General features: G+C 37.4%; 1 protein-coding gene across 2 annotated transcripts; it reads right to left on the reverse strand.

Annotated features, from left to right (window-relative positions):
- Positions 1–197: 197 nt before the first annotated feature.
- TMEM33 (transmembrane protein 33) lies at positions 198–27,968 on the reverse strand. Of its 2 annotated transcripts, none has more exons than XM_045997096.1 (8): positions 27,826–27,968; positions 27,576–27,647; positions 22,901–22,995; positions 22,277–22,464; positions 17,274–17,341; positions 16,235–16,368; positions 10,434–10,517; positions 198–5,663 (listed from the first exon to the last, which is right to left on the reverse strand). In XM_045997096.1, the coding sequence occupies exons 2-8, from the start codon at positions 27,618–27,620 to the stop codon at positions 5,534–5,536; spliced, it is 744 nt and encodes a 247-aa protein (XP_045853052.1). In that variant the 5' UTR covers positions 27,621–27,647; positions 27,826–27,968; the 3' UTR covers positions 198–5,533. The 2 variants fall into 2 exon arrangements, with proteins under 2 accessions (XP_045853052.1, XP_045853053.1); XM_045997097.1 differs by having other exon boundaries at positions 27,757–27,952.
- Between the last annotated feature and the right edge of the window lie 13 nt (positions 27,969–27,981).

The raw sequence follows: 27,981 nt of genomic DNA on the forward strand, positions 1-27,981 counted from the left end.
CACTATAACTTCTTTTTTTTTTTTTCCCAGTTTCACCTTAGACCACAAAATTACACCATTTCTATTATGTGTAATGGGCTGAGGACAATAGAAGTGTTCAAATTCACCTTATTCTAACAATAAGGCAATGGAAGCACAATGGAAAGCTGAATTCTAACTGTAAATGTTTTTTTGCAACATAACATTTTCAAATCTGCTTAAATCCAGAGAGATTTTTATTACACAATTCGATTTTTACATCAATAAAATCTTAGATATATAACAATACAGATGAAGGAACAAGAATTTAATTTGTATTGAAATAAATATTAGATATACAAAGCACACAGAGTGAAAAAGGGTCACAATAAATTAAAGTGGAGACATCATTTTGTTCAATCACCAAAGAAGCCCTTGACACTTTCAATTTCACACCATCAAATTTATCATTCTTGCTGATTTAAGCAGAACACAAAACAAATATGGATCCCAGCGCTTACTTTCACAGGTACCAGCATAGATAATTTACTACAGTGATCCAATTTGGAAATCAGTAGGGACCAGTAAATCGCTGCATAAAAGAAAGAGCGAATGAGGTCCTTTTTCCTTAGTGTCAGCAGGCTATGATTATTATGTTTATTAGATTTTCTTGAAAGGACTTCACATTTTCTCAAATATTCAGGAGAAATATATTTTCCCTCTGAGCCCTGCATTAGCATTTATGTGTGTTGGTCTTGAATATAGGAGAATGATGAATTTTTCAATTTATTTTATAAATTTATACAGTCTGGATAGTATTGGCCTGAAGAGTATAACTCCCCAACCTGTACAATATTAGATATTAAAAATGGATTCAAGAGAAGTTACTAAGAAATGCTGACATACTATATATACAAATTTTTTAGTTCAATATATCCCATTATATGGAGCACCAGAACTAATGCATTTATAAATCAAGCAGTTTTTTATGGCTCTTTCTAATCTTTGTGACCCTTTTACATTTTTTCCCAATATAGACACATCACAAATGTTTCCTGCCCAAGACTTTGCCCATTTGGTCTCAACTTACAAATATATACGATGTAAGCAAAAATTCATGTCAAAAGCAATTGTTCTGCTTTAAAGGTACAAAAGAAAATCTGGAATTCAACTGTCATGAACCAAGAAAAAAAATTAGTTTAAGAGGATTGAGCATATCAAAAAGTTAGTTTTAAGAATGCTATGAAGACAGTGTGAAATGACTCTGGAGACTTTCCTTCTCCTTTAGTAGGAGTTAATTTTTAGATTCCAGCAAAGGTATCTACCAATTTTTTCCTTATCACTTTCCTAAGAAACAGAATCTGCTTTAGATTTTAAAAATACTGTACTTTATCTCCTGTCACATCAACTCAAACTCAAAGCAGTTTTCCTATTTGCCCTGCACAAGAGCGCTCTAGAGAGTTCATACCACACACAGAAAAAACCAGGTTCTTTCTAAGAACCCACCTGAATGCCACCTTAGAAGGTACAAATGTCCTAGAATTATTACTACCAAGAATCCTCCCAAACTTTTAGCAGTTCCTTTCTTACCCTTAATACCAGATCCAGTAATACTTTTCCATTCTGAATATTAGAAGAGGGCTGCACATTAAAACAAACCCTGGAAAAGACTCCTGGATTTATAAACATACACCTTTGGCACACTATCTATTGAACTACATTATCATATAGCCTCTGCAGAATTCTCCTGATCCTAGAGAAATTCCAATGAGGTGTAAAAGAGAAACTAGCTGTCACTGCAACTCAAACTGAATTTACAAGTCTAGATATTTTTCTCGATAAAATAACCAAAAATCTCAATATGCTTTTACATTACCATGAGAAGTCTAAATTTTAAGAGGTTGAACTGGCTTTATCTTGTGTACCTACAAAAGGACCATGAAAAAATTTGAAGTACCATTTTTCTACACACCTGAAAATTAAGGACAAAGAACAATTTTGTAATTCATGTATTTTTAGGTGACTTAGGCACTATTTATAAAGAAAAAACAACACAGAGTCCATGATCTGAATAATGCTGCCCTAAACTGTGGACTGTATTACCATTTGATTAGAACATTAATAAACATTAATAGGGTACTTACTCTTCCAGGTTTTCAACATTTCAATATTTTACTATGATTTAAGATAATTCAATACATAGTAATGTAGTTTCAATACATTACTAGGAACTCACCATAAATGTTTACTAAATATTTATTGAATTTTGAGTAATTACATATTAAAAAGGGTGAAATCAGATCCTTAGTTTTATGGCTGCCTCCGCACTTTTGGTGGCATTTAACCTTCCAACTGGGAAAGAGTGCCATCTGCTGATCATATCCATAACTGTCTGGGATTACTTTCTCCCTTGAGGTTTGTTTCATTAGAGTCAGAATCAAAATTGATTTAAGCCCGGGTGGTAGCTTTGAGGCTAGCAGATCTTAGGGGGATCTGGGCAGGCATGAGTGGGGTAAGAGTTTCAGAATAACTATTATGAATCAAAATAAACTCCTTAGGATTAAGTAAGAGTCTTTAACCACAATCCCTCAAAATTAATTTCATTCACTCTGATCTCAAACTTAAAAAAAAAAACAACCACGCAATCTCTCAGTTCCACTTATCTCACTACATATACACTCACCTTCCTTTCCACATTGAATGATATTCATGTCCTAAAATTACAAACCTAATCAGAATTTCTGATCTTGATTTTTAGAAAAAAAAGGTATTGGATAGCTTTACAATTCACAGTTATTAAATCCTAAGTCTTTCATAAAAACTTCTGGCTTAATATCAGCATGCCTTGATTTTTCCTGTAAGGGAAGTTCCTAAATACCTAAATTACTTGCTTACTTCCAGGAGCAAAATTACTTTTTAAGAAATTTCAGTTTGGGACTGATATTAAATAGAGTTTATATTCACAAGGAATCAGGTATACAAAGGGAATAAAGAATTCTTGTTATAATAAAAGTAGGTTTTATGTTAGATTTCCACCTGTCCCAGAGAGTTTAATATCTAAAAGTCCTAGAATAGCACTACAGCACTTCTAAAGAATTAGGTATTTTGGATGCTAACTTTTTTAAACTTGGAAGTAAAATAAAGTTCAGCTATGCTATAATTTCTTCTACTTCATTCATTCCATATACTGCTACTGTATTTCCTTAATTTTACTTTGATAGATATACATATTAAACTGTAATTCCAGATGTCAAATCAGCTGGTTGTACAGACACATATCATGGGATTCCTAGGTACAAGCTCATGCAAACTAAGCATCCAGTAATGCTCAAATTGTAAAATTTACTTTTTCATGAATAGGAATTTTATTTAAAAATCAAACCTTCCAGTAAAGAACAGTCCAACAGGAGCATATGAGAAATATAATCCTGTTATGTGATAAAAAGCCTCAACTTTTAAAGCACAGAGTATTCTACATTTTTAAAAATTCTTTTTGTCAAAACCAACATGAAATTATTCCCTCTAGGGAAATCTTTTGGACCAACAGTAATTCCCAAACTAAAGAGGAAAAACTCAGAACAGAGGCACACTCATAGGTCATTAAAAGACAATCAGTAAAAACAGCTCACAAGGAGAAAATTAATTAACAGAAAAAATGGTGAAATCTGAGTAAGTTCTATACTTTAATTAACAGTACTGTTCCAAGGCTAATTTCTTAGTTCTGATAAATGCTGTATAGTTATGTAAGGTGTTAATATTAAGGGGAAGCTGAGTAAAAGGTATACAAGAACTCTATTTTTGTAACTGTTCTATAAATCTAAAATTATCTCAAGGTTTTTAAAAATTGTAGAAAACAAAAAAACACGTAACTTAAAAATAAATATGACTTCAGCTGCCAAGATTTCCTGATATAATTCAAGACTTAATTTTTAAAGACATCATTAGGAATCAATAATATACTGTTTACTTAACATTATAGTCAATTTATTGCTCTAGAAAATTAGTTCTTAAAACCATCAGATTACATATATAGTGATGATGAGGCTAGCCACACACCCACCCACCGACCCTAATCAACTGTATTGCATGAGGCTGCTTTTCTAACTTAGTAGATAAATATTAAAAAAATACAAAACAGTTGGCTACAGTTGAGCTATCAAGTAGACATCACATTTCCAAAGATGGGAAAGTTGAACAAAAAGAAAACTGATGTTACTGACAAGTTACTAATAAATGTATGAGAAATCCAATTACATGCAGACAGAAGGAAACTGGTTACAAAAACCATTACATCACCGTGTACTAAAACTTTTGCAGTGTTTTAAACATTCCCAACCATGCAACAGTAATAAAGATCAGAATGAATTTTATAAAGAAGTTGAGGGCAGCTCAACAAACAGGATTTAACATATTATACAACTCAAATCACAGCTGCATAATACACCCAAGACTCCCAAATTTACCTATACGTTAAGAAATTAAAATACACACCAATCCCCCACAATTCATCTTTCAGCCCCATTCCCCACCAATTATCTTACCTATAAATCTTTCCATTTAACCTTTTAAATCATATTTGATGGGCAAGTATGTAATCTACAGGATAATCTTCATTATTATTTCAGAACAGACCCACGCACAGGCATATGCTCAATCTTTAGTTACATTCCTTTCAAAAGACATCTGAACTGCTGCAACTGTCTATGAAAATTCAAGCCTAAGAAACCAAGAAAATTGGCAGTCAAGAATCTAATTCTATAAACTACAATAATGCTAATCATCTATGTGTCCACATTTGTAAAAGGGTTTCCTATTTGAGAAAGGTTACTTGATGGGTCTCTAAAAGGAAAGCTGTATAACGACTAAGGCTTTCTGATGTAAAACAGCAGTGACCCCAGATAGTGACCCGCTTACTTGGCTAACACGCTTACAGTTCGGCCTTTTAAAAAATATTCAAAGCCACATTAAGTAGTTATGGAAATAAAAGTTTGGAAGATCATAGCATAAGATACAAGATGCATGCAGAATTTCTCTTAAAATGGTATATCCAAAACAAATCCTAACAAAGCAGCAGAACATGAATTTAATAACAATCTGAAATTAAATATAGTGGTAAATGTTTCTTTTAAAATCATCAACCAAAATTACTGAATGGCAAAAGAATACTGTCTCAAAATATAATGAATTCATGTATGTTAATATTACTATAATGGAATCATGCCAGATATAAATTTAGGGTACCAATTAGGTTGAAAGAAATTTTAAAGTTCCTTTTACAAGAAAAATAAATGTACTTCATGATAAAGGCACAGCAGCATTTAAAAAAATTTCTGATACATTGATCACAGGACAGAAACTTCCTTAACCATTAATAACACAGCACAATAAAATTTTCTTGGGAACTTTTTAAAAGGCTTGATTTAACATGCCAGGAAAATGATAAATTTTCCATTGAGATGCGTGTATGTAAATTGGATTGAGGTCAGTTTTACACCTGGAATTAACAACCCTTAGCAGAAGTACCAACTGCTAAAAATGCTTATTTCTACTATATATAACTTAGCTGGATGTTAAACTACGCAACTGTTGGTGCCAGTCTGCTTATAAAAGCAATACTCTGGAGACAAAGTCTTCTCACAAACAGTGGGCAAGCAGGTTTCATTATTACGTGTTCAACAACAATCCTCAGTTCATTAAACAAGGTCCTGCAAGATAAAACGGTTTTTGTTCAGACACAAAAGGAAAAAGAATACAAAACAAATGCTGAGGATTTCCCACAGTCAGTAAAGAATCTGAAGTAAAAGGAATAACTAGAATGCACTGTAGGAAACACACAAAATAAAATTCTCGAAATCAACATTTGTGCGGTTTTTTGCAGGGAGGTGGGGGGGGGGGGTTCATTTAACAAAAGCATCTAATAAATGGTTATCTCCAAGGGCTGAGATAAAGGATGATTTGTATCTTTACAGTAGAGTCACATCATTTTCACATTTAACTTAGGTATATTCAACTAGTTCTAAAAAAGAGAGCAACAGAGTGAAAATTATATACTATGGGCACTCCCACCTACTATTTTCCTTAAATTATTGCCTTAGGGAGCCTGGGTAGCTTAGCTGGTTGAGCAAAGGCTGGGTCAGGCTCCCCCTCAGCCAGGAGTCTGCTTCTCCCTCTGAACCTCTCCCTTCTCATGCTCTCTCTCACACCATCTCAAATAAATAAATAAAACTTAAAAAAAAAAAACCACACCAAAAAAAAACTATTGCCTTAAACATAATGCCTCTTAGAGCTTTCCTCATCTACAAAATAGGCATACATACTTCATGGAGTCAGCTATAGAGTAATTTAAGTGAGACAGCACAGAAGTTACTCAACAAAGGCCACTTCCCAATTGGATCATCCCACTGTTCAAACCAGTTCTTGTCTACCTTCACTTAAAGTCCAACTCTTTAACATCTAACACCCTCCAGAATCTGGTCTTAATCAAATTTTCTGCTTCATCTCCTCTCCCACTCTCTGCCACGACCCCTATATTCCAGTTGTGTTGCAAATTTGTGCCCAATACACATTGTGAACTTTTACTGTGCTCGCTGCCTCCAAAGGACTCTTTATTACATGCTGTATACACCACACATACATTGTACAGGCTAACAGACACAAAATCATGTATGCTGGTTGAACTGTAATTTACAAGAGATTCTGAAAGACCACCATAAGTAATTTTCATTATTCACTTTTGAGTTTTCACTTTATCTGCTGACTTATCCTGCATACATCCTGCATCCTGACTCATCAATTCCTGTTCTATCCTTCTGTATCCTGTGTTGGGCTTCCTTATCTTAGTCTTCCACAAACCCTAAGCTCCTACCTGCTAAATCTTTCAAATTTATCTCTTTTATTTTACACAGAATTAGCTCAGGCTCTGAACTACTCTCATAGTCTCCAAAGTGGTCCATTCTTCCTCTTGCTGAGGATGTAATGCATTTTCTGGAATACTTCTAAATCAGATCTCATCATATTCTCAACCCCTCCATCTTATGAACTCCAAATGCTCTTCCGATCTTGAAATAAATTCCAAACCCTTTCATGATCTTGTCCCTCTCTTTCCTTTGAGGCACCGATCTTCGTGACTTCCCTATATACGTCCTTAACTCCAGCAACATGCACTTTCAGGCACCCATGTGCCAGAACTCAGACTTCACCAACACACAATCACTGTCTTCTGAATAAATGACTAATGAATAAAACTACATGGCACCGTAAAAATACTCGAAGCAAACCCCTCAGGTTACAGATGAGGCCTAAAGAGGTCATTGGCTTGCCTAAAGTCACAGAGCTAGTTCTTTCATTCAAGAATCTGTCCCTGGTATGATCTAGACCAAGTCACAGTGCTGGAGCAGCGCTGACAATAAATGGTCAGTGATGATCAAAGTGTCTCTATATGCTGTTAAACAGGGTGACTATCAGCCACGCATTGCTTCTGAGTGCGTGAAACTGGTTAATGTGACTCAGGAACTGAGTTTTAAAGTTTATAAATTCTGTTTGGTTTTTTGGTTTTTGTTTGGTTTTTTAAAGATTTTTATTTATTTGACAGACAGATCACAAGTAGTCAGAGAGGCAGGCAGAGAGAGAGAGGGGAAGAAGCAGGCTCCCCGCTGAGCAGAGAGCCTGACGCGGGGCTGGATCCCAGCACCCTGAGACCATGACCTGAGCCGAAGGCAGAGGCTTTTTTAACCCACTGAGCCACCCAGGCGCCCCATCTGTTTGGTTTTGTTTTTTTTTTTAAGATTTTTTTTTTTTTAAGATTTTATTTATTCATTTGACACAGAGAGAGCACTACCAGGGAAAGAAGCAGAGGGAGAGGGAGAAGCAGACTCCTTGCCGAGCAGGAGACTGACATGGGGCTAGATACCATGACCTGGGATCATGACCAGAGCCAAAGGCAGATGCTCAACCAGATGCCCCTAAAGTTTATGAATTTTAATGTTTTTATTTCAATGTTCAATGTGAGGCACATGGGTGGCTCAATCAGTTAAGCATCTGACTCTTGATCTCAGCTCAGGTCTTAATCTCAGAGTCGTGAGTTCAAGCCCCACGTTGGGTTCCACACTGGGTATGGAGCCTATTTAAAAAAAAAAAAAAAAAATCAAATGTGGCTGCCCGCTGCCATACTGGACAGCACAGCTCTGAATAATCTACCCTCAACATCTAAAAAAGGACTGATACCATTAAAATGGGAATGGAAATTATAAGTAAAAATGGTACAAATTGGCAAACTCCCTAACAAAAAAGTATAGCACAGAAAATGTAGTTTTATAGGCTGTTTATCAATATTTACAAGCTCAAATATTTCCCATTTCCTTTCCACTGTTTTGATGTGTTTTGTGTGCTTATGGGAGAGCTTTGAAAAGACTTATTAACACATATTTGTATTACCTGGATCCAGCTACTGTTTCCATTTTTATCCCACTGGACACTTCTAAATTTTTCTGTGTGCTAATCTGACTTAAGGGCAAGTGGGAAAAATGGGATTAGAGATAAAAAGGGTATAAAGAAGCAGAGAAAAACAAAGCTGCTGATGAAAAATGGATTACTAGGGCAGGGGACCAGAAGATATTATCTGAAATGACTACACGAACCAGATAAAAAACAAGGGCAAAAATTCACAGAATCAGGGCGCCTGGGTGGCTCAGTGGATTAAGCCTCTGCCTTCGGCTCAGGTCATGATCTCAGGGTCCTGGGATCGAGCCCCGCATCGGGCTCTCTGCTCCACAGGGGGCCTGCTTCCTCCTCTCTCTCTGCCTACCTCCTCCTCTCTCTCTGCCTACTTGTGATCTCTCTGTCAAATAAATAAATAAAATCTTAAAAAATCAAGTAAAACCGAAAGTTTATTTCTGACTAGGCACTCACTAAGAACCTGTGTCTGAAGTAAGCTCTATTTTAGGAAGTACTGTAAGAAGACATTGTCTAACAGAACATAAAAGCCACTCCAGGATAATTAGAATCACAGAAAAAGGAAAATAAACTATGTATTAAAAACACAACAGAATCTAAGCACTTTATTACTTCATTTCATCCCCAGGAGGAGATTTTTCTCCTCTACCAATGAAAAAATTAAAATTTAAGTAACTTGCCTAAAGTTAAAAAACTTGCCTAAATCTATAAAACTGGCAAATGATGGAAAAGCATTCGATTTCAGTTTTTACTTTGCTCATGAAAATAAAGATCATGCTAAAACACTCACTGGATTTCTGATTGAATTCTACTATACAATGAATTTATTTTAAATTTGCAAACAAAACTGTGTTAACATTAGTATTCTCAGTAACATATCCAAGAAGCTATTAAAAACAGCTATTCTTGGGGCGCCTGGGTGGCTCAGTGGTTTAAGCCTCTGCCTTCGGCTCAGGTCATGATCTCAGGGTCCTGGGATCGAGCCCCGCACCGGACTCTCTGCTCAGTGAGGAGCCTGTTTCTCCCTCTCTCTGCCCGCCTCTCTGCCTACTTGTGACCTCTCTGTCAAATAAATAAATAAAATATTTAAAAAAAAAAAAAAAAAGCTATTCTTTTCAGTTTTACTCTAACTTCTGAGAACAACATGCATAACTTACTCTATCACTGAAGCCTCCATTCCTGAACATTATAGTAACTTATTAAAATATTACTGCTTCCTCATTTTTCCACTCCAAACTATTCTGCACCAAGACTACCAGAAGAATATGATCATGTCCAAACCATAATTCTCATACATCTAAAAGATAAGTTCCAAACTTCTTATCCTGAAATTCAAGAAATTTTATGATTTAGCTCCAATATACATTAGTCTTAAGTGTAACCACTTACCATTCAGAATCCTTGGTATAGTCAAACAGGTCTATTCAATGCCCCTTAAATATGGCTTGTTACCTCTTGGCTCTGAACTTGTGTTCCTACTATTTTCCTACCTAAAATGCTTTCACCTATTCTGTCTTATTCAAAGGCTTTAATCTTTCTTGAACAAATTAAAATCTCTGCTTTGTGAAACTTTCATGGGCTCTTTTTATTTTCTGACTTCTTCCTGTGGACTACAGTATTGATACAATAAAGCAAACATAACAATGCATCATACATGCGTTTGTGAACACTGCATCCTCAACTATTATTTCCTTATTATTTGATATACGGTTTTGTTTCTTCAATTAGGAAAGTGCCTTGAGTTTGGGACTAATGTGTTATTCATCTTTAAATTCCTTAAACTTGAATGCTGTTTTATTGGTGTACTATTTTAGTGGAGATCAAGGTAAATCTGGTCTCAGTTTCTAAAAAGAAATACAACCACCTCCTCACCAATCCTACTAAGGCCTGGAACTTAAATTTACAAAAATATCACTTGCTTCTAAATTCTAACATAAAAGAAGCTAGACAACTCTTACAAGTCATAAATACTGTATTTCATAATACTCTCAACAAAAAGACATTTAAACTAATCACCAGCTTACCGACAATATGGATTTCTTCTAGAGGAATATCGAAGAGTAAGAAATCTATAGTATATAAAAGGCTGGAGCAAACTTCCTTGGCCACTGAAATGAACAAATCAAGGGCAAGAAATACACATTAACAATTCATATGTATACTCTCAAAACTTAAAGCAATTTAACCGGAGCCTGTGTGTGTCTTCATTAAATGGTCATGGTAGGGGCGAATGGATGCTCAGTTTGTTAAACGTCCAATTCTTGAATTTGGTTCAGGTCATGATCTCAGGATCATTGAGACTGAGCCCCGTATCCAGCTTAAGATTCCCTATCTCCCTCTCCCTCTGCCCCTCTCCGCTCGCTTGGTGCACATGCGTGTGCACCCTCTCAAAATAAAATAAAATAAAATAAGATAAAATAAAATAAAAAATGGTCATGGTAATACCTATCAAGTCTTAATCAAAGTTACTCTTTTTTCTTTAAGATGTATTTATTTACTTTAGAGAGAGAACAAGAGTGCGAGCAAGGGAAGGGGTAGAGAGAGACAAGAGAGAAAGAAGCAGACTCCCTATTGAGTGCAGACCCCGACATGGGGCTTTGACTTCATAGCTCTGAGATCATATACTGAGCAGAAATCAAGAGCTAGACACTTAACAGCCAGCCAGGCACCCCTAAATCAAAGTTATTCTTAAAAGAAGTAAAAGAGTGGCACCTGGTTAGCTCAGTTGGTAGAGTATGCAACCCTTGATCTTGGGGTTTTTAAGTTCAAGCCTCATGTTGGACAGAGAGCTTACTTTAAAAAAAAAAAAAGAAATAAAAGAATATATGTGATTGCTAACAAGTAAAATGTTATTGCTTAAATTTTTATAAACATGTATTTATGTATATATCACTTTTAAAAAGTTTAAATGCTATTAAATGAACCAGAAAATGTATACAGGTGCCCGGGTGGCTCAGTTGGTTAAGCCTCTGACTTCAACTCAGGTCACAATCTCAGAGTCTGGGGATTGGTCCCAACTCAGCAGGGAGTCTGTTTGTCCCTCTCCCTCCCCCATCTCTCTCTCAAATAAATAAAATCTTTCAAAAGAAGAAAATGTATAAATGCTTCCATAATTACCACTAATAACTGATTATCAAATTTTGAAACTTCATAACATAGTAAATGAAAAGTAGTTCATTTTACTTGTTTTTTTTTAAGATTTTATTTATTTATTTGACAGACGGAGATCACAAGTAGGCAGAGAGGCAGGCAGAGAGAGAGAGGAAAGCAGGCTCCCCGCGGAGCAGGGAGTCCAATGCGGAACTCGATCCCAGGACCCCGGGATCATGACCCGAGCCGAAGGCAGAGGCTTTAACCCACTGAGCCACCCAGACACCCCAGTTCATTTTATATAAACAAAAAAACTAGTAAAATCACACAAGTTCCCTAGTAAATTCACATAGCTTATTCTACTATTTTGCTTGGTTAAACACAATTTTAATACCTAAGAGCCATATACATATTTATGAAATTCTAAGTCAAGAATTTCTTCCTAGGAAAGATCATCTGGATTAAGACATTCACTAGCAATAATTACAAATTAAATGCATCACTGTTTGGACAGTTAATAGCAAGGCTATGTATATTACCTTTATTTGATAGAGTTAATATTCAACTATGTAAAATCTTGATTATGAAAACCATACAGCAACCTTGAAGAATGCAGACTATAAAACTATACATATTATTATAATTGTATATTAAAACTTTTTGAAGAAATACATTAAAGATGCTAATGTGGTTTTTAAAGTTAATTTTTACCTTTTCTTCTGAACTGTGATATTACTTTCATAATAAAAATTTGTGATTACAAACTAATCACTAAACTGAATGTTACATCCACTTTCCCCAATAACTCCTGTGACAAATCTTTAACTCTTCAAATTGAAAAATACACATACTAAAGAAAATACAGGGATGTCTGGGTGGCTCAATGGGTTAAGCCTCTGCCTTCCGCTCAGGTCATGGTCTCAGGGTTTTGGGATCGAGCCCCATATCAGGCTCTCTGCTCGGCAGGGAGCCTGCTTCCCCTTCTCTCTCTGCCCGCCTCTCTGCCTCTTGTGATCTCTCTCTCTGTGTCAAATAAATAAATTTTTTTAAAAATTGAAAAATTTTTAAAAATAAAGAAAATACAGAAAGGAATATTCAATGAAAAATTTTCCATCATCTAAGTTAGCTCCTTCCTCAGAATTACAGCTCAGTCTCTAATATTAATCTTTCCAGAAATTCACATGCACGAGGGCATATAATGACTGACACTGATACAGTGCTCACTTTACAATGCACTGAATCCATTTAACAATTCCAAGAGGGAAGTGGCATTATCACTCCCATTCCAAAGCAATTGGAAGCAGAAAAAAACATTTATATGCCCTTAAATATACAAACATATCCCAAAATATAAAAGGGAACAACACCCTACACAGTTCTTAACAAAAAAAATTTTTTTTAAGATTTTATTTATTTGACAGAGAGAGAGAAAGCATAAGTAGGGAAAGCAGCAGGCAGAGGGAGAGGGAGAGGCAGGCCCTCCAGTGAGCAGGGAGCCCGCTGCAGGACCTGGGATCATGATCTGAGCCAAAGGCAGCCGCTTAGCCAACTGAGCCACTCAGGCGCCCTTTAGCAAATTTCTAAATTTTCTTTATCTTGAGGATTATCCCCATCACAACACATAAATTTACTTCATGCTTTTTTTAGCTTCAAGCAGTTCATCTTAGCATTACTATTATGTAACAAGCTCTCTACTAATGAATAAAGCTACAAGATCTCATCCTCTTTTTTTACACTCATGTCCATGTATACAGAAGATAAACTCACAGAATTTACCTTCATTCTTAAATACAAAGCTTGAAGCATTACTCAGAAAAATATAACTTAATGAAGCCTTCTAATACTAGACTGTCTTTCTATAATGGAGGGAGCATCTAAGGAATAATGACTTCAAGTTATTTTTAATTTTATAGTTTGTGTTATATGCAAATGACATTAAATCATCAACAGCTTTTCCTACTAGGGACTGAATAAAACCTTATAATCTTATGTTAGTCTTTTAAAATAACAAAGTGATTTCTCTATTTAAATATCTCTGGTAAATTCTCATCTATTGTACAATAATCTTGAAAATTACAATCAGTTTAAGTTTTTTAAATGTGAAAAAAAAATCAATGCTCAAAAGACTAAGTTAATGATCACATCAACTAGAATCCAGGTCCCTAACACCCAATAAGTCTTTCCACTCTGCCATTCCAGACTTTATTTAGATTATATTATCTAACTTAAGATCCTACAGCCTGAGCAACATGTGGTGATCCTGGAGTTTCCAAGAAAAACATTACTTATAAGAATGGAACGAGTGCATTTATGAGGAAATCTATAAAACTGTTACTGGCTTACAGACTGCTAAAGAGTCAGACATGCAAAAACCTCACTCATTAAGGCAATGCACACTAAAATGAAATATTTCATAAAAAATAAGTTTTTCGAGTTAATGAGATCATGGAAAACTGCAAATACAGACATCTTAAAGTCTGGGATGGTCTATTAAGTGTAAAATGCACTTAGCTTAGACTCAACAAAATCAGTTCTAGGTTAGAGAAAACACAGGCACAAAAGTATAAGCAGAAAGGTAAAAAGAAGGCTCAGGGGCGCCTGGGTGGCTCAGTGGGTTAAGCCGCTGCCTTCGGCTCGGGTCATGATCTCAGGGTCCTGGGATCGAGTCCCACATCGGGCTCTCTGCTCGGCGGGGGGCCTGCTTCCCTCTCTCTCTCTCTGCCTGCCTCTCTGCCTACTTGTGATCTCCTGTCTCTCGCTGTCAAATAAATAAATAAGAATAAAAAAAAAAATCTTTAAAAAAAAAAAAAAAAAGAAGGCTCAGTTGGGGCACCTGGGTGGCTCAGTGAGTTAAAGCCTCTGCCTTCGACTCGGGTCATGATCCCAGGGTCCTGGGACCGAGCCCCATGTTGGGCTCTCTGCTCAGCAGGGAGCCTGCTTCCTTCCTCTCTCTCTCTCTGCCTACTTGTGATCTCTCTCTGTCAAATAAATAAATAAAAATCTTTAAAAAAAAAAAAAGAGGGCTCAGTCGAAGCAGCATAGGGTTTGAGATCCACATTGGGAGTAGAGACTATTTAAAATAAATAAAAATTTTTAAAAAAAAGGTAAAAAGATGTTCATCCATCAATATTTAGAAAAACAAAACTTTGGAAACATACGTTTCCCCATCAATGTGGAAGAGGTAGTAAAATGCAGCATATGAATACGACCAAACACTACATGGCCATTAAATGAACAACAAAAATTGTATCTATCAACATGAATAGGGCACGAAAATATACTGGAGGAGTGGAAAAAAGCAAGATGCAGATAACTGATGGATTATGGCACTTCTGACACAAAATAAAAAACTAAAACAAAACAAAACAAAAAAACCAAAAAACCCAAAATCCTGCACCCATAGTATGTATTTTCTATGTATCTGTATAAATATTTTTAAAGTACAACATGCACAAAGACATAAGAGAAGAGGACAGAACTGCAACAATTCAGAGTCAAATGGTATTTTAGCTTTTATCTGTAATGTCCTCTTATTGGAAAAACTAAAAAAGCAATAATCCAGGCAGAAATGTAGTTTTACTTTTTTTCCTGCTGATCTGAATTTTTCTCCAATTTAGCTTTGAAACTAGTAATTTTTTCTTTCCACAAGAAAGAAGATAAACACATTAATAGAGACAGAGAAGAACTTTTGACTTGGTAACCGAAGCTTATGCTTCTCCATTTCCTTCTTTTTTTCTGGTAAGTTTTCATTTTAATCATCCAGTGCTCATCACAAGCACACTCCTTAATCCCCATCTTCTTTTTTACCCATTCTCCCACCCATCTCCCCAGAAATGAGGTTTTAAAACTTAAATGCAAGAATCTTGATGGGGAGGGTCAATACTAGCCTGATGTTTTAATTTCTAACAGAATAGCTTTCTTTTATTCATGCCTTACTTTTTTTTTTTTTTTTTAATTTATTTATTTGACAGACAGAGATGACGAGTAGGCAGAGGCAGGCGGAGAGAGAGGGGGAAGCTGGCTCCCTGCCGAGCATGGAGCCCGATGTGGGGCTCGATCCCAGGACCCTGGGACCATGACCTGAGCTGAAGGCAGAGGCTTTAACCCACTGAGCCACCCAGGCACCCCACATGCCTTACTTCTATAATTAAGAACAATCAAGGGACGCCTCAGTGGCTCAGTTGGTTAAGCATCTACCTTTGGCTCAGGTCAGGATCCCAGGGTCCTGGGATTGAGTCCCAAGTCAGGCTCCCTGCTCAGCAAGGAGCCTGCTTACCCTCTCCTCCCAGCTCCTGCTCCCCTCCCCTCTAGTGCTCTCTCTTGCTATGTCTTTCTCTCTCAAATAAAATCTTAAAAAAAAAAAAAAAAAAGATAAAAACAAAACACGGAGGTGATAATAGGCAGCTATTAATATCAGACCGTAATTTGTCTGAAAGAAAAATCATCTAAATAATGGCAGATACATTAAATGAGGCTTCCTAAGATTCTTTCAAGGGCAGCAATTCTAAAATAAATTTTCAAAATGGTAAATGGTAAATCACAAGGAATAATAAGCAAGTTCCTAGATTTACCATACATCTCAGGTTCTCTACGATACAATGAAAAATGGCTGCTAAGATCAATCTAGCTCTGCACATCAGTATCTAACAGATTTAAGCAAGATGAAATGAGTTAATACCTTTATTACATTCACTTAGTCATCTGCGTCCCAAAACAAATGTATTTTTATTCTTACCTAAAAAGCATAAAAACTGTAGCAGGCATCAAGAATATTTCATTACAAGCAATGAATTTCAGAATATTCTGTTGATTAGCGCTTAATTTATCCAAGATAGATCTCAGCAGAGGTAAACTATTTGAACCCTTCGCCTAAAACATAAGAAAACAGTATCAGAAATAATGAAGCACTTTTGATTACTCAAATATCTTCTTTCTTTAGACAAACAGCATATCCAACAGGTAATACAACTAAAAGACATTTTGGAAATGGTAATATAAAAGTTTACAAAATAATGTAAAAGTTAGTGTATATTTTCCCGCTTTGCTGGATTTTGTGTATTTGAAAAACAAGACAACTTTAGTAGGTCATTTCTATGCTTTTTTTTTTTTAAAGACTAGATTATGTCACAAAAAAATAGTGGTTATTTCAACCCTACCATAACAAAATACCTAGTAATACAGTTAAGATATTTGTAAGTCCTTAGCTAAATAAATTACAGAATCCAATTATTGCTGTGACCAAAAAGCTGGATGAATAAAGAAACAGGCCAACACAAGTCAAACATTTGGATATTTTAATTCAACTGTCAGTGCATATGCAGTCAATCTGCCTGGCACACTTAACGAGGCTTCCTGTTCCAACCTAGGAATAAGAAAATATTTTCGGAAAGCAGCAGTTCTGAACACTAAAGTAAAAGAAATTCAGTACACTCTACTTACCTGGTATGTTAAAATTAAGCAACGACAGAACAAGAGATCTCTGACAACTTACAAAACCTAAATGATTTTTTTAAAAAAACAGATCTATTTCAAATTTCAGAAATTCTCTGGGAACTGGTGGGTATTCTGCAATATAATCCTTTACCTATAAAGTGTATTTTGTGAAACTTAAATAAAAAATTTCAAGCTTAAGACTTTCAAATGACTAATAATTTACAACAAGTTTGCAGGGATTGAAGGAAACTTTCCTGACAAATACCAAAATGTCTTAGAACTCAAATTCATGTCAACAATCTGCAACGCAGGAGTCAAAAAAACAGCAGAGCTCTACTTACATCAAGGACCTTTTTCGTGTATGTGGCAGCATGAAGCAAAGAGAATAACAAGACTGGGAAAATACTCACTGGAGAAAACAATTAAGGAAAATATTTAACATTTATCAAGTACTTTGTAAAACAGGCTATGTATGATGCCCCATATAGATCTGAACCAGTATCTGCTAAAACAACTTCAGTGATAGCTTCTGTGGTTTTACTTTGGAACCAAATGAAGTTTTTTTTTTTTTTCTTCTACCTGCAAACAATTTCATTTTCTAAAGCTCAGTTTTTTTAAGAAAACACTGAAAAGTTTTTTTTCTTTTCTACTAGATAATAAAATATTATGAACACTTCCTAAATTCTATCAAAATTCAGGCCTCCTCAAAAAAAAAAAAAAAAAAAATTCAGGTCCCCTCGAAATATTACCACTTTTAACCCCAAAATGTCCATCCTGGCCTGAATAATTTGGCCTTCAAATATAAAGCAGTGGTCCTTTCTTTGGTCCTGCTTTCCTCATCAAAACTGCTCACTAAAGAGTCTGGCATAATGGTTTAAAAAGTACTTCCTCGGGGGTGCCCCGGCTGGCATAGTCAGTAGAGCACAGGACTCCATTTTGGGGTGGGGCTGGATCTCGAGGTGATAAGGTCAAGCCCCACATTAAAAGTAGAGTTTATGTAAAAAAAAAAAAATAATTAAAAAAAAAACCACTTTTAAATAGTACTTCCCTATTTTCCTCAACTAAAGATCTTCCATTATTTCTTTCCTACAAGATCCCCATTATTTCAATATACTGTACCTACCTTGCTTGTACAGTTCATGTGTTCTCAATCTGTACAAATAAAAAGCATATATGTGTGTGTGTGTGTGTGTGTGTGTGTGTGTATATATATTTGGGTTTGTGTAGTACTGTTAATTGAGAGTCTCATCAGTTTAATTACAGACACGATTTTGAGTTCAACTGTTCGGCTTTATGTCATGGATAAATATGCAATTCTCATTCAGCTCTTTGAATAACGAAAATTGTTCAAAAGACCCTATTTACCCCAATTTCTCCCAGGCTAATAATAAGAACAACAAAACTTGTCAAGTATTTTCATAAAATGATATAAACTGTTAGTTCATTATGAATGGCAAAAATACATGTCCTCAAAGTATTTGCAGGGGCACCTGGTGGCTAAGTGGGTTAAAGCCTCTGCCTTTGGCTCAGGTCATAATCTCAGGGTCCTGGGATTGAGCCCCACATCGGGCTCTCCACTCAGCGGGGAGCCTGCTTCCCCCTCTCTCTGCCTACTTGTGATCTCTGTCAAATAAATACATAAAATCTTAAAAAAAAAAAAAAGTTTTTGCAGTTTCTGAGGTGCCTAGATGGCTTAGTCAACAGAGCATGCGACCTGATCTCAAGGTTCTAAGTGCAAGCCTGATGTTGGGTGTAGAGTTTACTTATTTAAAAAATATATATATATACATCAAAAAATGTTTACATTAAAAAAAAATGCTTACATTACCCTCATTTGAAAAAAAAAAAAAAAGTACAGGCAGTTTCTAAGAAATGAACCATTATATTTTTCTACACTAAATGAAAGCTTAGGTGTGATGGGAAATGGTGATTATTGTAACACAAGGAGTTCCAAATCCATTACCACCATAATTCATTAGGATCCAAAAATGCCTAATTCCAACTGGCAAGCCAGACAGTGACCTATTATACCCAAGGATTAGAAAAATCCTACCTCTCTAATATAGTTCTCCAAGTTGATATCTTGACCAATTCTTCCCTGACACTAACAAGAATTAAGTAAAATGCCAATTTCCTCAGTGGAGACCATGTATATATAGTTTCACACTTTTTAATCAATCATAGATCCCTCTGAAACTGATGAAAGCTACAAACCTCTCCTCTCCAAGGCCACTGTAAAATTCTGTTGCTTCTTAAATAGTTACATTTAAACCTTGACACATATCCTAACTTGAAGCCTTGATTCAGTAGAAGCAATGCAGGTAATGAAAACAGAACCCTGAAAGAACAGTCAAGATATCTGGGTTCCTTCCAGTCATGGCTCTGACGCTAACTTCATTTCCTAGGCTAAGTTTCATGAAAGCTACAGAATTCTCTCCCTCTCCCTCATTCATTCTTTCCCTTTCATTTCCCTCTCCCTCTCAAAGAAATAATTTTTTTTTTTAAAAGATTTTATTTATTTATCTGACAGAGAAATCACAACTAGGCAGAGAGGCAGGCAGAGAGAGAGGAGGAAGCAGGCTCCCCGCGGAGCAGAGAGCCCGATGCGGGACTCGATCCCAGGACCCCGAGATCACGACCCGAGCCGAAGGCAGCGGCCTAATCCACCAGGAGGGGCAGGGAGTGCCTGGGTAGCTCAATGAGTTAAGCATCCAAGTCTTGATTTCAGCTCAAGTCATGATTTTGGGTCATGGGATGGAGCCCCGACCCAGGTCTGTCTCTGTGCTCAGCTCTGTCTCTGTGCTCAGCAGGCCTCCAAGCTCAGCAGGGAGTCTCCTGGAGATTTCTCTCTCCCTCTTCCCACCCCCCACTCCTGCTAGTGTGCTCTCTCTCAAATAAATATTACCCAAAAAAGCTACAGATTCCTAATGAGTTTTTTACCACTAACATTCTATAGTTCACAAATCCTTGATAAGAGATTCATAATCTTGGGGCGCCTGGGTGGCTCAGTGGGTTAAGCCTCTGCCTTTGGCTCCAGTCATGATCTCAGGGTCCCGGGATCAAGCCCCACATCAGGCTCTCTGCTCAGCGGGGAGCCTGCTTCCTCCTCTCTCTGCCTACTTGTGATCTCTCTGTCAAATAAATAAATAAAATCTTTAAAAAAAAGAGAGAGAGAGATTCATAATCTAAGCTTTCATTGTTACTTTTAAACTATCTAGAAAATGTAAAGGGTGAAAAATCTACAAAGTTAAACTCTAAGTACCTATCATCATTAGAGCAAGGACAGCATCACCTTTTTAACACCAAAGATCAGAACGCAACTTTGTAATATGACTTTGGGATCACCTTTATTCACTAACCTAATACTCAACTACTTTAAGAACCAAATTAGTATTTCTTGCCAGTTACTAGTTTAGGCTCTTCCTATTGCTCACCACTCCCCAATCTCTAATGTAAGAATTAAAGGAACATGAAATCCTTACTCTTCAACACTCCCAAAGAGAGGGGCTAGTAAATAACCAATTGCAGAGAAAACACAGAGAGGTTGTCTTAACTGATCATGAGCCTCATTGGGCATCAACTCAGGATTCACTCAACAAAATTTAGTGACCACCTGCTGTGTAGACTGGCTTTGTCCAGGCACAGACAGAAAGATTTCAAAACTATATTAAAGTGTTACTCAGGGACGCCTGGGTGGCTCAGTGGGTTAAGCCTTTGCCTTCGGCTCAAGTCATGGTCTCAGGGTCCTGGGATCGAGCCCCGAGTCCAGCTCTCTGCTCAGTGGGGAGACTGCTTCCCTCTCTCTCTGCCTGCCTCTCTGCCTCTTTATGATCTCTCCCTCTGTCAAAAAAAATAAAATCTTAAAAAAAAGAAAGTGTTACGCATACATTAACTGTAAATTAGGTAGACCTTTAAGTCAGAAAGACCTTGTCAGCATTGCTATGTACTTGCCAGTGTGATGTCAGGCAAGTTATCTGAAACCCCTTGAGCCTCAGTGTCCTTATCAATATGATGCTCAGGACATCTGGGTCTGCTTAGTCAGTTAAGCCTTTGCCTTCTGCTCAGGTCATGATCTCAGGGTCCTGGGATCAAGGAGCCCCACATCTGGCTCCCTGCTTAGTGGGGAAGTCTGTTTCTCCCTCTCCCTCCTCTCTACCTCCACCGGTGCTCTAAAAAATAAAATCTTAAAAAAATATATATATGATGCTCACTATGATTTTTTTCAGTGTTGCAAGGATTAAGTATACCAAGTTCATATGCACTGACAAAACAGGTACTCAAAATATTTCAGTTACCTACTCTCTTTTCCTTAAGACTTTTCAAACATCTATTTAAAATTTGGTACCTCATAATCTAGAAAGTATTATCTAAATAGCTAATATTTAGCCCTGGAGACAGATTTTATTGTGTTTTCCATTAGGTATAGTTATGTAGACACATGTATAGCTTATGAATTTATCAGAATATATCAAACATTTAAAAACTCTTAAGAGCAGCCCTTAAAGCACAAAATACTTTCTGGAGGGACAGAGGAACCATAGTGGGACAGACTATTAAAAATGATTGAGAAACTCCAGTCACCCTTTGCCTCACAATGCACATTAGCACATCAAAAGTCCTGTAGTAAAGAAACCCACTTCAAACTGTTTAATCTAGAGCTTCCCGAACATATTAAACTGCAGCACTCCTTCCCAACCCTCCCCAGCCTTTTGAGTAAACCTATTCTCACCCAACACATTTCAAAATGTGTAAACATACAATTCCAAATGAGTTATTTCATTCTCATTAGCTCCAAAGATTATACGTGTCCTTATTTTCTACTCTATCCACGGTAAATACTAAGTTTTTATTGTATTTATTATCCAGTTTTCTGCTTAAATAAGTTACTTCTTGATGAATTTCCATTTGTTTCTAGTTCACTAGAAGTTGAAAGAGCTGAGGATTTCTCTTTTTTTAAAGCAAGACATATGGACAATTTCCCAAAGATGTGAATTAAATGGAAAAAAAAAAAAAATTGTAAATACTAAAATAAGCCCTCCATAGTCCTGTGCTTTGAATCTGAAGTTTGAAATACCCATTGCTAATAGAGAAGCTTACAAGAGGCAAGAACAAAGATACAAAATTTAAAATTCCCAGTCTGCTCTTCTAATTTAGATTTCACATGTCAGAGTCAGAAACTCTTACACTAAATGCATCTTCATTCAAATTAAGTGTCAACAAACCAACCAACCTAGGTTCATGGAAGCCCTCATCGCTGAACCCCTCCTATTGCCAAAAATAATCAGAAGAGATCTCCTATACACTTGGTAGGTGACTTCTTGTCAAAAAGGCACAAAAAGGATACTTGTAACAGGGTAGGAATTGACAAAGATGAGTGAGTACAGCAGGTAGTGGCAGCTGTCTTCTAGTAAAGCCTGGGAGAGGAATGCTCTGCTTAACTGGAAATGTGGTAATCTTTGGTGCAGCCTCAGAGCACTGGTAAGAGCATTTGCCAGTAAAGCACGCTGATAAAAGCTCGCAGCTTCATGCAACCTGCAAATTACCAGAGGAGAGGTTATCATGAGACATAACAACTAGCAGGTCTCTTCCTCCTTTGTGGATTGCATCATAATTGCACAACCTCTAAATCTCTTACTTGTCAATAGAAAAGAACTACTTGAACCTATTACACCTTCTTAGAAGCATCCCTTCATAGATCTGCCCAACTGAATTCTATAAAGCAGTCATCTTCTTGAAGTGCAAAAATCAAAAATGAAAAAAAATATGTGCTTTCACAAAGCATGGGACCTAAGACATCCCTCCAGTTGGTGCTATTACTGAGTTATTAGCACCTAAAGCATGAGACCTGTGTTTGATCTGCCCCAGAACTTCTTGCAGTTTAACAAGCCCGGCACATAAAAGGCAGTCTGGAAAAACCCACCAAACAACTGAGTATCAAAGAAAAACAGAAAATCTGTGTAATACATACCCAAGAACAGGCAGGACAAACAGAGCAGAGCAGTAAACTGTGAACAAGCGAGAAAGCCACATTGCCGTGTCCAGTTTATTGGCCATCATGAATTGCTAAATTTAAAAAGAAAAATACTGTAGTAACTAAACATGCAAATTATCTTTCCAAGGGTGAAGATCACATAGTCTTATTCCTATTCAAAATGTTTTAAGAACCCTGGAGAGATTACTTAAGATCATTAAATTGTGAAAACTCCTAAGGCAACTGTTTCACCTATCCGCTCAGCGACACCTCTGAACACCCTATAGTTCTGATTCAGAAGGCAGCAGAAACACTTAAATAAAAAAATACCAGCTGATATTTAAAAAAATAAAGACTAAGAACAAAGAAATCGTTGGAACAGAAACTTAACTACAATTACAGGAGTCTGTACTCCTTCAACAGTTGTAATACTGGCTTCATCTATTTTAAAAGAACGTTAAATAAGGACTAATTGCTCTCAAGAGAACCATAACACCTATTCTTAGAAATCTCAAATTCAAATAGACAGGTTTCAGAGCTGAGTAAAAAGGCATCACACAAAGCCAATTTGGATTAAATAAACCTTACAAAGGAGAAACGTAAAACCATGGGAACAGTCATTCACTACCTAACTCATAATTTGCTTACATAAACACAAGGGCCCGACATACTCTAAGGTTCAAAATATAGCTGTCAAATGTTAAAGAGTCCCTGCCTCTTCAATTTTATGACTTTCCTCATCCCTTGGAAGCTGGCCCATACATCGTACCCTATTTCAGTGGCCCTAAATTAAATTCCCATAACCCACTTGATTCTCCATGTTTTCTCATTCTATCTTTGCCCTTGCTGTGTTTGCCAAGGATGGAGCTATTAACACTAACAGAATCACTTAAAATCTGTTTTCTCTTCAAAAGGTATCTTGTATTCAAATCCTAAAGTGGCTTTTATGTTTTCTGATAGAATCTACGTTAATAATTTTTACATCAAAGTTCAATACAAACATACATGAATATATAAACTTCTACAAAGAAGTTTCACAAAACAGTATCTTTCCAATGTGTAATGGATTTTGGTACTTTGTACTCTATTTAATGTTTAGAAGTAGTGTTTTCACTAATGGGATTTCAAAACTCACTAATGAATCTTAACACGGAGTCTAAAACACTACTCTAAGCACTCTAACTTAGTTATCTTTTGAAAGATACAAAAACCAGGTGGCTGGGTGGCTCAGTTGGTTAAGAGTCTGCCTTCAGTTTAGGTCATGATATCCGGGGCCTGGAACAGGGTCCCACATAGGGCTCCCTGCGCAGTGGGGAGTTTGCCTGTCCCTCTCCCTACCCCTCCCCCCACTCAGGCTCTGTCCCCGTCTCAAATAAATCTTTAATAGTAATAAAAAAAAAAGATATAAAAACCTTTTGGAAAAAGTCCAAGTACATTTTAAAATCCAAAGATGTTTCACTGCATGTCTTTTTTTTTTTTTAAATATTTTATTTATTTATTTGACAGAGAGAGGTCACAAGTGGGCAGAGAGGCGGGCAGAGAGGCAGGCAGAGAGAGAGGGAGAAACAGGCTCCCCACTGAGCAGAGAGTCCGATGCGGGGCTCGATCCCAGGACCCTGAGATCATGACCTGAGCCGAAGGCAGAGGCTTAAACCACTGAGCCACCCAGGCGCCCCCACTGCATGTCTTTTTAACAATATGCAGGTAATTTTGGAAATATGTCTACTTTATTGTATCCAAACCCCCTATACTGTGACTTCTCTAAATTTAAATGATCACCCACAGTCAAGTGGAAGAATGAATCTAGCTTACAGTACTCAGGTTCTCTAGAAAATTCAGACTTTACACTACAGTCTGAAATTTTAGAACATGTTCTTTGAAATTTAAGCTTAGGGGCATCGAGCTGGCTCAGTCAATGGAGCATGCAACTCCTGATCTCGAGGTTGCGTATTCAAACTCCACACTGGGTATAAAGACTGCTTAAAAATAAAATGTTTGGGGCACCTGGGTGGCTCAGTCAGTTAAGCAGCTGCCTTCAGCTCACATCATGGTCCCAAGGTCCTGGGATAGAGCCCCATGTCCACCTCCTTGCTCGCAGAGCCTGCTTTTCCCCTACTTGCCATTCCTCCTGCTTGTGCTTGTTCTCTCTCAAATAAATAAATGAAATCTTTTTAAAAATTTAAAAATAAATCTTTTTGGGGTGCCTGCGTGGCGCAGTGGGTTAAGCCTCCGACTCTCAGTTTCGCTAAGGTGATGATCTCAGGCTCAAGCCTGAAGCTGGGCTCTGATTTCAGCACAGAGTCTGCTTAAGTTTCTCTCCCTCTCCCCCTCCCCACTGCACATGTGCTCTCCCTCTCTAATACAATTCAATCTTTATAAAAATAAGTATTTTTATGAAATCTTGCCATTTGCGACAACGTGGATGGAACTAGAGAGTATCATGCTTAGTGAGATAAGTCAATCAGAGAAAGACAACTATCATATGATCTCCCTGATATGAGGAAGTGGAGATGCAACATGGGGGATTAGGGGGATAGGAGAAGAATAAATGAAACAAGATGGGATTGGAAGGGAGACAAACCACAAGTGACTCTTAAAGTCACAAAACAAACTGAGGGTTGCTGGGGGCAGTGGGGGTTGGGAGGGGGGAGTGGGGTTATGGACATTGGGGAGGGTATGTGCTATGGTGAGTGCTGTGAAGTGTGTAAACCTGGCGATTCACAGACCTGTACCCCTGGGGATAAAAATACATTATATGTTTATAAAAAATAAGAAATAAATTAAAAAATTAAAAAAAAAATAAATATTTTAAAAAATAAAATAAAATGAAATCTATTCGGTTTTGGGTGGTTATTTTGTAATAAATCACTTATCCGTTCATTTTATTTTGTACACCTTTATGTATCTGCATTTTAGTACACAATAAAAAAGGTTTAAAAAAGTGTATTGGTTTATTCTTTTTTATTTTTTAAATATTTTATTTATTTTTTTGACAGAGACAGACACAGCAAGACAGGGAACAGAAGCAGGGGGAGTGGGAGAGGGAGAAGCAGGCCTCCTGCTGAGCAGGGGAGCCCAATGCAAGGATTTGATCCCAGGACCCTGGGATTATGACCTGAGCCTAAGGCAGACAATTAAAAAGTAAGCCACCCAGGCACTCCTGGTTTACACTTTAAGAGTCAACAATCCAGCCATGTTATAAATAGTTTGGGGAAAAAAAATCAATGAAACGTTGGATGAAAACCTACTGAGGTGAAAAACTATTCAATCTCAAAGCATGATGCCACAGAAAGGTTATCTTTACAGTGGAGAGTCTGCTGGAAACCACTTGAACCAAATAATCAAACTTATCTCCAATGATGACATAAATTAACATAAAATGTTTCTGAAATATATATAATGCACGGAAAATGACCGAATATCATTTATGTAATATTCCTTCCAAAATATTCAACTTGAATCAAGTTATAAAGGGAAAGAAAACAAGCAACTTCAGTTTGAGAAGCAAAACAAGTCTGAACTCTTCAGAGTCAAAAATGGTACAAAGAAGGCAAAAGGAACTATTCTAGACTAAAGAGACTTAATGCCAGTAAAAGCAAAATGCATGCTTGGACTAAATCCTGGATAAGGAGGAAGCAGCTTTAACAGGTAATGGAGGAAATCTGAAAATGGATTATAAATCAGATAATGACATGTATCAATGAAATTTAACTGCAAAAATTGCAGCAATGACTGCATTGTGGTATTGAAGAATACTTAAGTATTTATGAATCAGCCATCATTGTGTATGCAAATAATTCTCAAAGGGTTCAACAAAATGAAAAAGAAAACTGTGCCTATAAATGGAAATGCTGTAAAATGTTTCAAGTGGAAAAAAATGTTTAAAGGGGGGAAAAAACATATTTATAGTGTTTAAAATTAGAGAGCAACAATGCTTTAGGTACAACTTACTAGTAAGCAGATCTGCACGTTAACAATAAAATATTTAGGAGCGCCTGGGTGGCTCAGTCGGTTAAGCGGCTGCCTTTAGCTCAGGTCATGATCTCAGGGTCCTGGGATGGAGCCCCACATCGGGCTCCCTCATCAGCGGGGCGCCTGCTTCCCCCTCTCCTCCCGCTAGTGCTCTCTGTCTTTTTTTTAAAAGAATAAAATATTTTTAGAAACCTATTATCTCTCTTCGTAAAGGACAAAATGACGAAAAGAAAAACAAACAAAAAAACCCACAAAACAAAGAACAAAAGATTGCTCTTCCCCCACTGCGTAATTTCCATATAATGCCATAAAACGGGCAGAGACGTTCTCCGCTAGCACGCGTGTGCGGAATGAGGCCTGTGTCGCGGCACCTCAGCTGGCATCCTCAACCTTGGAACCTAAGACAATTAGAAACTGGCGGGGAGTGGGGGGGGGGGGGGTAAGAAGGCCCGATTTCCCTGGCATACGGCTAAGAGCCACCTGCTCCAGCCCGGCCCACAGTGGCTTAAGAAACAGAAAACTTGTAGCTTCCTCTGCATCTCTGCTCAGGATCTCTCCTCGCAACGCTACCCCCACCTCAATCATTAATCCCAGTCCCTTGTAGCACTGAGGTGGAACGTCTCAGAACAGCCTTGCCGACACCTCCCGTTCCCTCCTAACTCCAGTAAATTAAAAGAGAAGACCCTGCTTGCTCACTTACCACTGCGCCCGCCCCTTGGGGGCCGTTCGGGGCCGTATCCGCCATGGGAGACCCACACACGCGTCTGGGACGCTGAAATCGGGAAGGGAAAAAAGGGGATGTCAGCACGGAGCCGCGATTCCGGTAACCGGTTTCCTTGTCCCGTGCCACAAGCCCGCCGCGCCCTACGGGGACTCCGAACCTCAACAGGAAAGTCTCGCCCGCTCCGGAGAGCACTGCCTCGAGAGCCCCCGCAGTGGAGTGGAGATACCTGTACGACACCACCAAGAGCAAAGCCGGATTTCTAGAAAAACCGGGGAGAGGCGGAGCTTCTGAGTAAGACCCAACAGGGCCGAACTAACGCCGCCGCTGAGCGCAGGTTACTGCCAAACCCGGAAGTGCTCCTTTCACTTCCGTAGGGAAGAGG

Source organism: Meles meles, chromosome 2 (assembly GCF_922984935.1).
Source record: "Meles meles chromosome 2, mMelMel3.1 paternal haplotype, whole genome shotgun sequence".
NCBI classification, from domain to species: Eukaryota; Metazoa; Chordata; class Mammalia; order Carnivora; family Mustelidae; genus Meles; species Meles meles.

Bases quoted from the DNA above. Each gene is read 5' to 3' on its own strand.
- TMEM33 (XM_045997096.1), bottom strand. From the start codon at position 27,620: ATGGCGGATACGGCCCCGAACGGCCCCCAAGGGGCGGGCGCAGTG. The intron at 22,465-22,900 runs GTATGTATTACA...GGTAATTTGCAG, and splicing joins TTTGTCCTGCCTGTTCTTGG to GTTGCATGAAGCTGCGAGCT. The intron at 16,369-17,273 runs GTAAGTAGAGCT...CTTATGTTTTAG, and splicing joins ACACGAAAAAGGTCCTTGAT to GCGAAGGGTTCAAATAGTTT.